Source organism: Saccopteryx bilineata, chromosome 2 (assembly GCF_036850765.1).
Source record: "Saccopteryx bilineata isolate mSacBil1 chromosome 2, mSacBil1_pri_phased_curated, whole genome shotgun sequence".
NCBI lineage: Eukaryota > Metazoa > Chordata > Mammalia > Chiroptera > Emballonuridae > Saccopteryx > Saccopteryx bilineata.
Window position 1 is genome coordinate 276,786,801 of NC_089491.1, and position 17,388 is coordinate 276,804,188.

Sequence of the window (17,388 nt, forward strand, 5' to 3'; positions counted from 1 at the left end):
ATTGGAGCAAAGTTGGCCCTGACGCTGGGGATGGCTCTATGGCCTCTGCCTCAGGCGCTAGAATGGCTCTGGTTGCCACAGAGCAACGCCCCCTGGTGGGCGTGCCAGGTGGATCCCGGTTGGGTGCATGAGGGAGTCTGTTTCAGTGCGTCCCTGTTTCTAACTTCAGAAAAATACAAAAATAAAAAAGTTCTTTAAAAAGAAAAACTAATGGGCCCTGACCAGTTGGCTCAGCGGTAGAGCGTCCGCCTGGCGTGCAGGAGTCCCGGGTTCAATTCCCGGCCAGAGCACACAGGAGAAGCGCCCATCTGCTTCTCCACCCCTCCCCCTCTCCTTCCTCTCTCTCTCTCTTCCCCTCCCGCAGCCAAGGCTCCATTGGAGCAAAGATGGCCTGGGCGCTGGGGATGGCTCTGTGGCCTCTGCCTCAGGCGCTAGAATGGCTCTGGATGCAACAGAACGATGCCCCAGAGGGGCAGAACATCGCCCCCTGGTGGGCATGCCAGGTGGATCCCGGTCAGGCGCATGTGGAAGTCTGTCTGACTGCCTCCCCGTTTCCATCTTCGGAAAAATGAAAAAACAAAAACAAAAACAAAAAAACCCTAATGATTCATGCTTCTCATCTCTCCGTTTCTGTCTGTCCCTGACTATCCCTCTCTCTGACTCTTTCTCTGTCTCTGTAAAAAAAAAAAAAAAAAAAAAAAAAGAGAGAGAGACTGAGAGAGAAGGGAAGGAAGAGAGAGAGAGAGAAGCATCAACTCATTGATTACCTCTCGTACATGCCCTAACCGCAGTTGAACCTTCAACCTTGGTGTGTTGGGATGACACTTTATCCATAAGGCACCCATCCAGGGCCATCCTGAGATCTTTAGGATCCTAAAAACAACTAGTACATAGAAGCACACTTTTTTTTTTTAAAATACAATTTTTTCAAAATAAATGCTGACTTGGAAGAGGCGGTTCGTAAAGGAATATTTCTCCTGTCCTGGTTCCTCTGTGTCTTTTCCATGTCACCTAATGTAACTGTATCTATTTGAATGGGTTGTGTATTATTACAGGGATTATTGTCATTCAAGGATATATCTATGGACTTCACCTGGGAAGAATGGCAGTTACTGGATTCTGCACAGAAGTACCTGTACAGGGATGTGATACTGGAAAACTATCATAACCTGCTATCCGTGGGTAAGTATAGCTTCTCTGTTAAGTCAGACTTTGAATCATAAGTTGCCATCCCTTATCTTTCACTGATCTACCCTGAGACCTTGAAGTACTTAATGATTATGGGCTTGAACTTTAGAGGTCAAGTGTTCTTCATCCCTGTTTGGCCGCCACCTCCTAATTGTGATCTTTACCCAAGTGCAAATAAGCAGTTTCATCTTGTAGCTCCTGATCCCTTAGTCTGTAGCAGTTTGCCCCACATCTTTGTGATTTTCCATTAACAGGGTATCATGGTACCAAACCTGATTTAATCTTCAAGTTGGAGCAAGGAGAAGACCCATGGATAACAAATGCTAACATTTCTTGTCAGAGCTGTCCAGGTGGGTGAGTGGGTTCCCACGAGGAAGACGGTTAGGCGTGGGAGAACACGGGGTGGCATTCAGGCAGCATTGTGTGTAGAAACATTTATCTGAAGTCCCTCAACCACTGGGGTGGCTTGGGGGGAGCCCACAAGCTTCTCAGATAAGGAAATGGCTGTCGTTCTGCCCGTGTGTGTGCTTTCCTCCCAGGCTCTGAGAAGCAGGCATCTCTCCTGTTCACTCTGCTCAAATGTTGTTTTCTGAGCTAGTTTCCTTCCTTCCCATGGCTATGGACAATATCAGGCATCCAGGCCTCTCACCTGGTATCACCCTTGCCTTCATTTCCCTGACATCTCCCTTCTCCTTTGCCATCGTAGTTGAATCCCTTAGACTTTACTCACAGTCTTTTACTTCCTTCCCTCACTTTGGCTGACTTCAGAGATTTCACTGTCTTCTTTTCTCTGCTCACTAATCACTTTGAAATTATAACTGTTCCTTTCTTTGAGCACTTTTCTTAAAAGAATTCTGAAACCTAACCTGGTTTCCCCTGTTTATATTAAACAATTTTATCAACTTATATTTCCCTGACTCCTTTTTCCTTTTGAGTTGTCTGTAGGGATTTGCTTCACAGATTTGGCTGTTTGCTCCTATAACTTTTTTTTTTTTTGTGTGTGTGTGTGTGTGGCAGAGACAGAGAGAGGGACAGACAGACAGGAAGGGAAAGAGATGAGAAACTTCAATTCTTCGTTGTGGCTCCTTAGTTGTTCATTGATTGATTTTTCATGTTGCCTTGACGGGGTGGGGGGCAGCTACAGCAGACTGAGTGACCCCTTGCTTGAGCCAGCAACCTTGGGTCCAAGCTGGTGAGCTTTGCTTAAACCAGATGAGCCCGCGCTCAAGCTGGTGACCTTGAGGTCTCAAACCTGAGTCCTCCACAGCCCAGTCCAATGCTCTATCCACTGCACATTGCCTGGTCAAGCTCCTATAACTATTGAAAAGCTTTTCCATTCTGAAAATGGAAGATTTTTTTTCTCCCAGTGTTGTAACATCAAAATTGACATTTTCGGCCCTGGCCGGTTGGCTCAGCGGTAGAGCGTCGGCCTGGTGTGCGGGGGACCCGGGTTCAATTCCCGGCCAGGGCACATAGGAGAAGCGCCCATTTGCTTCTCCACCCCCCCCCCTTCCTTTCTGTCTCTCTCTTCCCCTCCCACAGCCAAGGCTCCATTGGAGCAGAGATGGCCCGGGCACTGGGGATGGCTCCTTGGCCTCTGCCCCAGGCGCTAGAGTGGCTCTGGTCGTGGCAGAGCGATGCCCCGGAGGGGCAGAGCATCGCCCCCTGGTGGGCAGAGCATTGCCCCTGGTGGGCATGCCGGGTGGATCCCGGTCGGGCGCATGCGGGAGTCTGTCTGACTGTCTCTCCCAATTTCCAGCTTCAGAAAAAAAAAACAAAAAACAAAAATTGACATTTTCATCCTTTTTCTTCTGCCATCTAGTCCCAGGTCTGATATGCTTGCAATAGAGCTCCCTTGTGCTTTTCCAGTCTTCATTCTCAGTGTCAGCATGGGAAGTAACTTCTGGTTTCCTGTCGTTGTGAGTGCTGTTCTTGCACTTCTTACAGTATTGTATCCTCTCCTTGAGTATCCCATCTCCTTTACTAATCTTAATACTACTTTTGTTTCTGTTGGTATTTTATTTTATTTATTTATTTATTTATTTTGGATTTTTCTGAGGTTGGAAACGGGGAGGCAGTCAGACAGACTCCCGCATGTGCCCGACCGGGATCCACCCGGCATGCCCACCAGGAGACGATGCTCTGCCCATCTGGGGTGTCGCTCTGCCACAATCAGAGCCATTCCAGCGCCTGAGGCAGAGGTCACAGAGCCATCCTCAGCGCCCGGGCAAACTTTGCTCCAATGGAGCCTCCGCTGCGGGAAGGGAAGAGAGAGACAGAGAGGAAGGAGAGGGGGAGGGGTGGAGAAGCAGATGGGCGCTTCTCCTGTGTGCCCTGGCCGGAAATCGAACCCAGGACTCCTGCACGCCAGGCCGATACTCTACCACTGAGCCAACCGGCCAGGGCTTATTCTTTTTTTTTAGTGAGAGAGGAACAGATAGGGACAGAGAGAAAGGAAGAGAGATGAGAAGCATCAGTTCTTCATTGTGGCACCTTAGTTGTTCATTGATTGCTTTCTCATATGTGCCTTGACCCAGGGGGTGGCTACAGCAGAGTGAGTGACACCTTGCTCAAGCCAGCAGTCTTGGACTCAAGCCAGCAACCTTGGGCTTTAATCCAGCAACTTTTGGGTTCAAGCCAGTGACCATGGGGTCATGTCAATGATCCCACACTCAAACTAGCAAACCAGCGACCCCATGCTCAAGCTGGTGAGCCTGCACTCAAGTTAGTGACCTCAAGTCCTCTGCATCCTAGGCCAACACTCTATCCCCTGCATCACTTCTTGGTCAGGCAGTATCTTATTCTTTGAAATATCTTTGTAGTTCCTTTCTCCTCGATTGTCACCCAAAGTAGATTAGTATTCAGAGTAGGTCAGTATTCTGTCATATTTGGATAGCTCAACATCTTGGCTGTATTTGGGAACTTGAGTCTTCTCCTTACCTGTTGCTGCTGGATTTATTTTCATAAGTATCCTATCACTGGTCTGAGAATACAAACAAGAATCTTAAACCCCTGGTTCAAGCAAAGTAAGAAATAAAGAATTTATAGTCTCAAATGACACGTTGTCTCCTATAGTGCAGCAGCTCCACAGAGGCTTAATTCAGACGCTTGGTGATGTCTCCCCTTTGTCATCCTCAGATATTAGCTTCTCTCTGCAACATGGTCGGGTAGCTGTCTTGGTGCCAGGCATCACATGCAGACACATCAGGAACCACTGGATAAGTCCTAATTCTTGCCAAGGTATCCCTTTTATTGGTGCCCAAAATCTTCCTAGAAGCCTAAACAACTTACAGCATCTCACAACAGACATGCCAATGCCTCAACTAGTTATGGTGTTGGGGGACAGGGACCTGCCTTTGCCAGCCAGACCACCTGCACCGTATCCTCATCAGTCAGGGCTGCTACACAGAAGGAGGGAGATGCCTTGGAGTACGCAGTAGATGGTGTGTCACAGTCCCACCTTTGGATACTCAGCACAGCATGCACTTTACAACTGTACAGCTTCAAAAATGGTAATGTCAACATGAAAGATAATCATCCTTCCCCCAAAAGGGGGCAGTGCATGTTCTCTTCCTAGACCTGATTTGAGTTGCAAGTCTAGGATCTCTTGGGATATATGTAGTACCATCAGACAGGTAAGACTGTGGTCTCACCATCTGAATTGACTTGTAGGTAGCAGATAGATCATCTATTCCAGATAAACATGATGAGGGGAAAGGAGCCAGAATATTGTAATAGAAGCTCCTCCTTCCAGAAGGGGAGCAGGGAAAACAACAGTTATCACTGGTCCATTGCTTACACCATCTCTTTTACAAAAGAATTACAGCAGGCATTTTTGGTGTAATTGGTGTAATTTCCTTGTTAGCCAGTTTCACAGTCCTGGCACTTCACTCCAAAGTCTTCCTTCTTGTTGTCCTCTTTGGCCACAGATGTGATAAAGTTTGGGGAGAAAGCACTTTCTGGGGGCTACATTTTAGTTTCATTAGCCCACTTGTGTTGGTGCAAGTTTTGGGGCATTTATGGTTGGAGAATCCTAGGCTATTGTCAGACCGGGCTTAGGGTTCCCTTCAACATTTTCTGACATTCTCTTAAGCCATTAACAACAACCCAGAGTTGTCTAGACATAGTCTTTGAGACTGAGAAATCCTGTCTTCTAGCCGTGGTGTTAGTATCCTCACCTCTCAAATCTTGCGTTTAGTAGCCCCATTTTCAGGCACAAGCCATAACCTGAAGGTTCCACCACTGTTGGGAAGAAGCTGTTTAGCAAGAAGTCCTGAGGGTAGGATGCTGCTGAAGACACAAGGTAGTAATCTTGTGACATGAGGTGCTGCCCAGACCTGGACCTGCTGCTGTTTCCTTTAACCCCGTCTGCTCATCAGTCACTCATCGTCGTGTTCCTATTTGGACCTCACAGATGAACTTGCCCATTCTCTCTGCATCTCCTGTCCAATCCTAAATGTCTTGTGCTTAGACATCCCTTTTAATTTTCACATATTGCCTGACCTGTTGTGGCGCAGTGGTTAAAGCGTCAACCTGGAACGCTGAGGTCGCCGGTTCGAAACTCTGGGTGCCCATATGGGAGTTGATGCTTTCTGCTCTTTCCTCCCTTCTTTCGCTCTTTCTCTTTGCTCTCTAAAATGAATAAATTTTTTTTAAATCTTTAAAAAAAAATTTTTTTAGGCCCTGGCTGGTTGGCTCAGTGGTAGAGCGTCAGCCTGGCATGCGGAAGTCCCAGGTTCAATTCTTGGCCAGGGAACACAGGAGAGGCACCCATTTGCTTCTCCACCCCTCCCCCTCTCCTTCCTCTCTGTCTCTCTCTTCCCCTCCCGCAGCCAAGGCTCCATTGGAGCGAAGATGGCCCGGGCGCTGGGGTGGCTCTGTGGCCTCTGCCTCAGGCACTAGAGTGGCTCTGGTCACAACAGAGCGACGCCCCGGATGGGCAGAGCATCGCCTCCTGGTGGGCGTACCGGGTGGATCCCGATCGGGCACATGCGGGAGTCTGTCTGACTGCCTCCCCGTTTCCAACTTCAGAAAAATACAAAAAAAAAATAAAATATTTTTTTACATATTTCCGAGGAGATCTCATGTACCATGTCATTTAATACCTTTCATATGTTGTTGACTCCTACTTTTTACTGAGCACTTAGGTCTGACTGCCTATTTACTGTCTTTGATACTTAACTGAGATCTCAAATGTAATAAGATCCGAAACAGGCCCTAGGCGGGTGACTTAGTGGATAAAGTATCAACTGGTGCACCAGAGGCTGTTGGTTCAACTCCTGGTCAGGGCATATATGAGAAGTAGTCAATGTGTGCAAAACTAAATGAAAACAACTAAGTGAAACAAGTTGATGATTCTCTCTCTCTCTCTCTTCCCTTCTTTCCCCTACTTTTGTCTCTCAAATCAATGGAAAAATTAAAAAATAAAAGAGATCCAAAACAAAGTCTTATTTTTCCTCCAACATGTTTTTCCCCCAGTGTTTTTCATCTCAAAGATTAGGGCCATTTGTTTTTCAAGTCTGAAATCTAGGAGTTATTAAAACCTCTATTTTTAAAACCACTTTTGATCACTGCTAATTTGCTACTCACTTTCAAAATGGGACATGGTTTGGTTTTATTCAGTTCCCTTCTGCCCCATTGCTTAGATCTGTGGCGCAAGTGCACTTGGCCAGTATTTCTTTGAACCAGTGTCAGAGGCATTTTACCAAGAGGAAAAGATTCATTATATGGCAGTGCTAAAGCTCTTTAGTTCCATATCAGGTTCATGTTATAATTTAAAAAATTTTTCTTTTCTAGAAAGTTGGAAAAAATGTTACCAGAAAAATCAAGATGAGCTTGAAAGTGTTGAGAGAAATTATGCTTGTAATGCATTTGACAAACTACATCTGAGCAAAACCCATGTTTCTTCAAGACAAAGACTCCATAAGTATAACACACATGGAAAAAGTTTGACACAAAACTCATGTTTAACCAGAAGCTATCTAAGAAAGAATCCTGATAGGTTTCATGGATATGAACAAGCATATTTTCTTAAGCATCAAAGAGCTCATAGTATAGAAAAAAACTGTGTATGTGGTGAATGTGGGAAAGCTTTTCGTTGCAAATCACAGCTCATTGTACATCTCAGAATTCATACAGGAGAGAGACCTTATGAATGTACTAAGTGTGAAAGAGCCTTCAGTGCCAAGTCAAATTTGAATGCTCATCAGAGAGTTCACACAGGAGAAAAACCCTACTCATGTAGTGAATGTGGGAAAGTCTTCTCTTTCAGGTCACAGCTCATTGTCCATCAGGAAGTTCACACAGGAGGGAAACCTTATGGTTGCAGTGAATGTGGAAAAGCCTACAGCTGGAAATCACAGCTTATTTTACACCAGAGAAGTCATACAGGAGTGAAACCCTATGAATGCAGTGAATGTGGGAAAGCCTTTAGTTTGAAGTCACCATTTGTTGTACACCAGAGAACTCACACAGGAGTGAAACCCCATAAATGCAATGAATGTGGGAAAGCCTTTAGGAGTAAGTCCTACCTCCTTGTTCACATCAGAATGCATACAGGAGAGAAACCTTATCAATGCAGTGATTGTGGGAAAGCCTTCAATATGAAGACACAGCTCGTTGTCCATCAGGGAGTTCACACAGGAAATAATCCTTACCAATGCAGTGAATGTGGGAAGGCCTTTGGTAGGAAAGAGCAGCTCACTGCACATATAAGAGCACATGCAGGAGAGAAACCATATGGATGCAGTGAATGTGGGAAGTCATTCAGCAGCAAATCATACCTTGTTATACACCGCAGAACACACACAGGAGAGAGACCCTATGAATGTAGTTTCTGTGAGAGAGCCTTTTGTGGGAAGTCGCAGCTAATTATACATCAGAGAACTCATTCAACAGAGAAGCCTTATGAATGCAGTGAATGTGAGAAAGCCTATCCTCGGAAGGCATCACTTCAGATACACCAGAAAACTCATTCAGGAGAGAAACCTTTTAAGTGTAGTGAGTGTGGGAAAGCCTTCACTCAGAAGTCATCTCTCAGTGAACATCAAAGAGTTCATACAGGAGAGAAGCCATGGAAATGTTCTGAGTGTGGGAAATGTTTCTGTTGGAATTCAGGGCTTCGTATACATCGAAAAACTCACCTGTGAGCCCTAGCCAGATAGCTCAGTTGGTTAGACTGTTGCTCTAGAGCACAGAGGTTATAGTTTGATTCCCAGTCAGGGCACATACAGGAACAGATTGAAGTTCTTGTTTCTCTCTCCTTTCCTCTCAAATCAGTAAATAAAAATTTTAAGAGAGAAAAACTCAAGTGAAATTAGAATGAAGTAGACATTAGAAGCATTCTAATAAAACTTGATCCTTAGGAGACTTTAGATGATAATGTAGATGAATCTACCAGCAGGAAATCCTAAAAATATATCAAATAAGTCATATAGGAGAGAATCCAATTATATTTGGAATGAATGTGCAAAAGCTTTTAGAAATTAGTCTTTTATTAACTATAGTGAGAATAATGGAAGGAATTTAGCAAAATCTCAACCAAATGTACTGTCATTAAGATTTAATTTGGAGAACTCATACTGAGGATGCTTTATAAATTTAATACACTGGGAAAGCATTTCCCCATAGAAATTACATGGAAATTCACATTCCAGATTTGAAGCTATGTTTTAGAATGAAGAAAATTATAAATTATAGACTTTTTCATGATGAAGTATAAAGGATTTTAATATATAAGTAAAATGTCAGGAAAACAGAAGCAACATACCTGCAGGTGAGGAGATATATAGTGTGTTTCCTGATCAACACTGAGTAGCATTTAAAATATTTTTGGTATTTTTAAATGTAACTTGTTATACATATATTTGATAGTCTGTGGGATAACATCTCCCAATATTATCCATATTAAATACGAAATATCAGTATTCTCTTTTTTAATTTTTTTTAATTTTAATTTGTGTGTGTGTGTTTTTCTGAAGTGAGCACTGAGGAGACAGAAAGACAGCATGTCCACCAGGGGGTAATGCTCTGCCCATCTGGGGCATTGCTCCATCACATGTGGAGCCATTCTAGCACCTGAGGTGGATGCCATGGAGCCGTCCTCAGTGCTTGGACCAACTTTGCTCCAATGGAGCCTTGGCTGCAGGAGGCGAAGAGAGAGAGAGAGAGAAAGGAAACGGGGAAGGGTAGAGAAGCAGATGGGCGCTTCTGTGTGCCCTGGCTGGGAATTGAACCTGGGATTTGCACACCCTGGGCCGACGCTCTACTGCTGAGCCAACTGGCCAGGGCCTTCTCTGTTTTTTGGGTTTTGGGGTTTTTTTTTTAGCAATATAACTAATGTGGTTTGTTTTTTGTTGTTGTAGTTTTTGTTTTGTATTTTTCTGAAGCTGGAAACGTGGAGAGACAGACAGACTCCCGCATGCACCCGACCGGGATCCACCCGGCACGCCCACCAGGGGCGATGCTCTGCCCCTCCGGGGCGTCGCTTTGCTGCGACCAGAGCCACTCTAGCGCCTGGGGCAGAGGCCAAGGAGCCATCCCCAGCGCCAGGGCCATCTGTGCTCCATTTGAGCCTTGGCTGCGGGAGGGGAAGAGAGAGACAGAGAGGAAGGGGGGGGGGTGGAGAAGCAAATGGGCGCTTCTCCTATGTGCCCTGGCCGGGAATCAAACCCGGGTCCCCCGCACGCCAGGCCGACGCTCTACCGCTGAGCCAACTGGCCAGGGCAATGTGGTTTTTAATGAAAGGATATGGTTCTCACTCCAAATGAGTTTACTTTTTCAGGAGTCTACATAAGTGGGTCTGACAATTATTACAGGGCTGCTTAAGAGAAGTCATTGTAATGAACTATTGAGTATATTTTAGCACTGTCCATTCCCATTGATTGATAAGAGCATCGTAGTTTTTTTCTGGAGAAATGCCTCTATTGTGTGCATCCTTGTGGTTGTGTCTTTCAGGGTGTCCTTTTCACTACCCACAGGTGGGCATTTACCCATTGTTAGGTAATGGTAATCTCTTTTCCAGAATTTTGAGTCTATTAAAACTCACATGAACCCAAAGAGAAATATGGAAACTTGTATGTTCTTGTCTCAAAATTCTGTTGAGAACATCAATTCTTTCTTGCTGTATTGGTTTCCCAGAATAACGTTGGATACTGTCCGTTTTGAATTTGGTTTTCTGGCCTTACAGGTGCCTCATATCTTTTTAATTAAAACAATTTTTTTCTGCTAAAGTTAAGGAGAATGAATTTCTCTTTCTTGTAACTGCTGAGCTTTTTTTTTTTTTTTTAATTTTTCTGAAGCTGGAAACGGGGAGAGACAGTCAGACAGACTCCTGCATACGCCCGACCGGGATCCACCCGGCACGCCCACCAGGGGCGATGCTCTGCCCCTCCGGGGCGTCGCTCTGTTGCGACCAGAGCCACTCTAGCACCTGGGACAGAGGCCAAGGAGCCATCCCCAGCGACCAGGCCATCTTTGCTCCAATGGGGCCTCGCTGCGGGAGAGGAAGAGAGAGACGGAGAGGGGGAGGGGTGGAGAAGCAGATGGGCGCTTCTCCTGTGTGCCCTGGCCGGGAATCGAACCCAGGACTCCTGCACGCCAGGCCGACACTCTACCACTGAGCCAATCGGCCAGGGCCGTAACTGCTGAGCTTTAATTGATAAATTCTTGCTCTGGAGGAATGTGTAGGTAACAATGTCTTAGACAAACAGGATATTTGGTTTAGATTTTTTCCTGAAATGAAAAAAAACCAGATTCTTGTTTATATTCTAAGATGGGACTTTTTTTTTTTTTTTTTTGCATTTTTCTGAAGCTGGAAACGGAGAGACAGTCAGACAGACTCCCGCATGCGCCCGACCGGGATCCACCCGGCACGCTCACCAGGGGCGAAGCTCTGCCCACTAGGGCGCGATGCTCTGCCCATCCTGGGCGTCGCCATGTTGCGACCAGAGCCACTCTAGCGCCTGAGGCAGAGGCCACAGAGCCATCCCCAGCGCCCGGGCCATCTTTGCTCCAATGGAGCCTTGGCTGTGGGAGGGGAAGAGAGAGACAGAGAGGAAGGCGCGGCGGAGGGGTGGAGAAGCAAATGGGCGCTTCTCCTGTGTGCCCTGGCCGGGAATCGAACCCGGGTCCTCCGCACGCTAGGCCGACGCTCTACCGCTGAGCCAACCGGCCAGGGCTAAGATGGGACTTTTTTAGCCCATAGTATGAAATGATGTATTGTTTGTGTACACCAAAAACCTTGTGGCACTAGATAAGATTCTAGGAACTCTGAGGAACTATTGCCATAGAAGAATTTTACATTTATAAGGAGATCAGGAGCAGGAGACAAGATGACTACTTCTGGTCATATTGGCTCTTAAATTCAACAGTGACCTGAAGCCTTGAAATTTCAAGGCAGAGGCCTGACCTGTGGTGGTGCAGTGGATAAAGCATTGACTTAAAATGCTGAAGTCATCGTTTCGAAGCCCTGGGCTTGCCTGGTCAAGGCGCATATAGGAGTTGCTTCCTGCTCCTTCTCCCCTTCTCTATCTCTCCCCACACCTCTCTAGAAAATTAATAAAATAAAATAGAAGCTAACATCTAGATGCAAGGTGTTCCTATGGATATTGAAGTGTCACTTCCTAGGGCCTATCAATGGACAAATATAGGAAATATATATATATTTTTTTTTTATTTTTTTTTTAATCTCAAGGCAGAGTATAAGTTTCTGTGACATTGCTGAAATAGTTGCTCACTCATAGCTTTAGGGTGGAGATGGTAGAAGTCAAATATATATTTGATTTGCTAAATTTAAAAAGTCAGTCTGATGCCTGACCAGATGGTGGCACAGTGGATAGAGCATCGGACTGGGATGCAGAAGGACCCAGGTTCAAGACCCCCGAGGTCGCCAGCTTGAGCGCAGGCTCATCTGACTTGAGCAAAAAGCTCACCAGCTTGGACCCAAGGTCGCTGGCTCGAGCAAGGGGTTACTTGGTCTGCTGAAGGCCCACGGTCAAGGCACATATGAGAAAGCAGTCAATGAATAACTGAGGTGTTGCAATGAAAAACTGATGATTGATGCTTCTCATCTCTCTCTGTTCCTGTCTCTCTCTCTCTGACTCTCTCTCTCTGTCCCTGTTAAAAAAAAAAAAAAAAGTGGCCCTGGCCGGTTGGCTCAGCGGTAGAGTGTCGGCCTAGCGTGCGGAGGACCCGGGTTCGATTCCCGGCCAGGGCACATAGGAGAAGCGCCCATTTGCTTCTCCACCCCTCCGCCGCGCCTTCCTCTCTGTCTCTCTCTTCCCCTCCCGCAGCCAAGGCTCCATTGGAGCAAAGATGGCCCGGGCGCTGGGGATGGCTCTGTGGCCTCTGCCCCAGGCGCTAGAGTGGCTCTGGTCGCAACATGGCGACGCCCAGGAGGGTCGCAACATGGCGACGCCCAGGATGGGCAGAGCATCGCCCCCTGGTGGGCAGAGCGTCGCCCCCTGGTGGGCGTGCCGGGTGGATCCCGGTCGGGCGCATGCGGGAGTCTGTCTGACTGTCTCTCCCTGTTTCCAGCTTCAGAAAAATGCAAAAAAAAAAAAAAAAAAAAAAAGTCATCCACCTAAAATGCTCATTAATTCCTTATGTAAGCATGCATTTGTCTAGGACAGCAGTTCTCAACCTGTGGGTCGCGACCCCTGTGTTTTGGTCGTTCGACCCCCGCCGGGGTCGCGACGCACAGGTTGAGAACTGCTGGTCTAGGAAATGTCTCATGATGATTCAAGTAGAGATATCTGATACTCTTTGCACTGTGCTGTTCACTCAAGGACATAGGCTAACTGTTGGGAAACTATAGCCCACAGGCCAACACTTGCTAGTAGTAACACAGAAGAGTATAGAAATAAATAAAGGAATGGTTAGTCATAGAGGGATTAGATCTTAAATATTTGGAAGATGCTCAGTTTTTCCTTACTGCTAAAAATGAGGAAGCATGCTGTGAAGAGAACACCCAGAATGTGACTAGAGAACTGTTTGTTAATGATATTAGGTGTATCTTTTGAATCCAATCAGCAGAAGTGCTGCCAGCTTGGACTGAAGAGAACAGAGAAGGGTTAAAGGAATGTCATTGGTCTTCTGAGACTCTACAGGCAGGAAACAAGCTGATAGAGCTATCTAACTGTAAACATGGGTTAACCTTAAAAAAACAGGAGAATGGTCTGATCAGTGGTGGCGCAGTGGATAGAGCATCAACCTGGAATGCTGAAGTCCCAGGTTCAAAACACCAAGGTCACCAGCTTGAGTGCAGGCTCACCACCTTGAGCATGGGATAAAAAAAAAAAAAAAAAAATGATCCCATGGCCTGACCAGGCAGTGGCGCAGTGGATAGGACATCAGACTGGGATGTGGATGATCCAAGTTGGAAACCTAGGTCACCAGCTTGAGCATAGGCTCATCCATCCAGCTTGAGCAAGGGGTTGCTGGCTTGAGTGTGGGATCATAGACATGACCCTATGATTGCTAGCTTGAGTTCAAAGGTCGCTGGCTTGAGCAAGAGGTCACTGGCTCAGCTGGAGCTCCCAGTCAAGGTATGTATGAGAAGAAATCAGTTAACAACTGAAGTGATGCAACTACAAGTTAATGCTTCTATTCTCCCTTCCTGTCTGTCTGTTTCTCCTTCTCTTGGAAAAAAAAAAAAAAAAAAAAACCAAAAAGGTTTTTTGAAAAAAGGTGTGGGGAGAATAATGCCAACGGCAGGATCACCACCAAGGTTCTAGAAGGTGAAGCTCTTTCAACTCCAGAGAGCTGGTCTACCATGCAGGGATGAGGGAGCAGGGCCACCACCTCAGTGGGCTCAGTGGACAGAGCATTTAGTCAAAGAGCACTTGGAATTCTCCTTAGCCAAGTATCCCAGTTCAGTATCAGTCCTACTTTCCATAAAATAGAACATAATTTAGCCAAATTATTTCCCACTTTATTAAAAAGATCTTTTTTATCTCCAGTCTCCAAGAACATGGCACTCATTTTTATCAGACACCTCACCAAAAGTACCTTTAACATATTTCTACCAAGTCTTCTCAAGGCCGTCTGGGCTTTTTCTATCAAGTGCCTCAAAACTCAATCATCTGTTACCAAAGCCACTTTCACATTCTTTGGCATTTGCTGTAGTAACAGCCTATTATGCAAGTGAAGGAAGATTTTTTTGTGTGTGTATTTTTTTGAAGCTAGAAACCGGGAGAGACAGTCAGACAGACTCCCGCATGCGCCCGACCGGGATCCACCCGGCATGCCCACCGGGGGCGACGCTCTGCCCACCAGGGGGCGATGCTCTGCCCCTCCGGGGCTTCGCTCTGCCGAGACCAGAGCCACTTTAGCGCCTGGGGCAGAGGCCAAGGAGCCATCCCCAGTGCCCCGGCCATCTTTGCTCCAATGGAGCCTCGGCTGCGGGAGGGGAAGAGAGAGACAGAGAGGAAGGAGAAGGGGAGGGTGGAGAAGCAGATGGGTACTTCTCCTGTGTGCCCTGGCCGGGAATCGAACCCGGGACTTCTGCACGCCAGGCCGACGCTCTACCACTGAGCCAACCGGCCAGAGCTGTGAAGGAAGAATTTATTAGCCATACAGGAAAAAAGAGGAAAGATCTTGAAGACAGATTCACGGGATTTGCCCAGGACGAGCTGCTGCTGCCCACTGCTCCCCTGGTTGCAAGCTTTGTGGGGTCCCTTAAAACTCAGGAGAAAGCCTGACTGGTGGTGGCGCAGTGGATAAAGCGTCGACCTGGAACACTGAGGTCACCGGTACGAAACCCTGGGCTTGCCTGGTCAAGGTACATATGGGAGTTGATGCTTCCTGCTCCTTACCCCTTCTGTCTCTCTCTCTCCTCACTAAAATAAATAAAGTCTTAAAAAAAAAAACTCAGGAGAAAGAGCAGGCAAGGAATACATGCCCGGGGGAAGAAGAGGAGAGGGGGGCTGGGAAAGGCATGGGCATAATCCCCAAAGGAATAGGACCCATAATCTATTCATTTGCTAAGGCTGCTGTAACAAAGTACCACAAGATGAGTGTTTGCTTAAAATCTCAGTGTTAGAGCTTGACTGGATGGTGGCGCAGTGGATAGAGCGTCAGACTGGGATGTGGAGGACCCAGATTTGAGACCCTGAGGTCGCCAGCTTGAGCGTGGGCTCATCTGGTGTGAGCAAAAAGCTCACCAGCTTGGATCCAAGGTCGCTGGCTTCAGCAAGGGGTTACTTGGTCTGCTGAAAGCCCGCAGTCAAGGCACATATGAGAAAGCAATCAATGAACAACTAGGGTGTTGCAACAAAAAACTGATGATTGATGCTTCTCATCTCTGTCCGTTCCTGTCTGTCTGTCCCTATCTATCCCTCCCTCTGACTTTGACTCTGTCTCTGAAAAAAAAAATTAATTAAAAAAAAATCTCAGTGCTAGAGGCTGGAAGTCTGAAATCAAGGTGCCAGTGGGGTTGATTCCTTGTGAGGGTCGTGAGAGAAGAGTCTGTTCAAGGCCTCTCTTTGGTTTGTAAGCTACCCATCTTCTCCCTTTGTCTCTTTACATAATTTTCTCCCTATGTGTGACTTTTTTCATCCAAATTTTTCCTTTTTATAATGAAAACTAGTTCTATTAGTTTAGGGCCCACGTGATGACCTTATTTTAACATGATAATCTCTGTAAAGACCCTATGTATACATAGGATCACATTCTGAGGTATGGGGGTTAGGATTCTAATGTTTCTTGGGGAATGCAATTCAACCCATAAAAATCAGCAAGGGAATAGACAACCTGAACAACAACTAGACCTAGTAGACATATATGCAGCACTCTACCCAACTACACCAGAATATGCACATGGAATGCTACACAGTATAGACTGAGTGCTAAGCCACAGAACAATCCTCAATATTTAATATTGGGATCTTATCAAAAGGAAATTGCAACCAGCTTGGAAACATAAACCAAATCTGGGGCAGTTCATGTATCCAAATAAATGATATCAGGTTATAACCTAAAAAATAAAATAATCCATGCATCAAAAAAAATAATCCATGCATTCATATTGATATAAATGTTTAAGTGTATAAGTAGGGAAGAAGGGAAACCCTTATGTAGAATTATCATTTAATAAATACCAAAGGGCCTGACCTGTGGTGGCGCAGTGGATAAAGCATCGACCTGGAAATGCTGAGGTTGCCGGTTCGAAACCCTGGGCTTGCCTGGTCAAGGCACATATGGGAGTTGATGCTTCCTGCTCCTCCCCCCTTCTCTCTCTCTGTCTCTCCTCTCTGTCTCTCCCTCTCCTCTCTAAAAAATGAATAAATAAAAAATTAAATAAAAATACCAAAGGAAGAACAAGTATCATCATGAATGCTAAAAACTAGGTGGGTGAAAGTTTTATGACAATATTTCATTATTCTCAAAACATCTTTCCAGCCCTGGCCAGTTGGCTCAGTGGTAGAGCATTGGCCTGGCGTGCAGGAGTCCCGGGTTCGATTTCTGGCCAGGGTACACAGGAGAAGCGCCCATCTGCTTCTCCACCTCTCCCCCTCCCCTTCCTCTCTGTCTCTCTCTTCCTCTCCTGCAACCAAGGCTCCATTGGAGCAAAGTTGGCCCCGGGCACTGAGGATGGCTCCATGGCCTCTGCCTCAGACACTAGGATGGCTCTGGTTGCAGCAGAGCAACGCCCCAGATGGGCAGAGCATCACCCCCTGGTGAGCATGCCGGGTGGATCCCGGTCGGGCGCATGCGGAAGTCTGTCTGACTGCCTCCCTGTTTCCAGCTTCGGAAAAATACAAAAAAAACCAAAAACAAACAAACAAAAAAAACAACCATCTTTCCACAAGATACTTGTTAATTACAATTAGGAAAATAACTTTACAATAGAGAAATGGCATTTATCAGCTTAATTAAGCTTCATTAATATTGTTATTATTGGTACAAACTAATATTATGAAACTTGATATGATTTTCTGTGGAAACAACATCACTTCTATAATATTCCTGCCAAAAATATATAACCTGGATCTAAAATATGAGGAAATATCTAACAAACACAAGTTCAGGGCCATTCAGCATGAAAATGGCATGTACTTTTTTTATCCTCCATTGATTTGAGGAGAGAGAGGGAGAGAGAGACAGAATCTTCAGCTCATTGTTCCACTTAATTGGTCCATTTAGTTGTGCACTCTTTGGTTGCTTCTTATACGTGCCCTGACCAGGGATGGAACCCACAAC

The 17,388-nt window shown here is 46.0% G+C and overlaps 1 protein-coding gene across 1 annotated transcript in view; it reads left to right on the forward strand.

Annotated features, from left to right (window-relative positions):
* Nucleotides 1-17,388, forward strand: part of LOC136322516 (zinc finger protein 850-like) — a 69,795-nt gene that overhangs the window by 4,395 nt on the left and 48,012 nt on the right. The window contains exons 3-6 of the mRNA XM_066254480.1: nucleotides 1,056-1,182; nucleotides 1,443-1,538; nucleotides 4,327-4,624; nucleotides 6,989-8,332. Of these exons, the coding sequence (XP_066110577.1) occupies nucleotides 1,056-1,182; nucleotides 1,443-1,538; nucleotides 4,327-4,624; nucleotides 6,989-8,332 (1,865 nt within the window). The remainder of the gene's footprint in view (nucleotides 1-1,055; nucleotides 1,183-1,442; nucleotides 1,539-4,326; nucleotides 4,625-6,988; nucleotides 8,333-17,388) is intronic.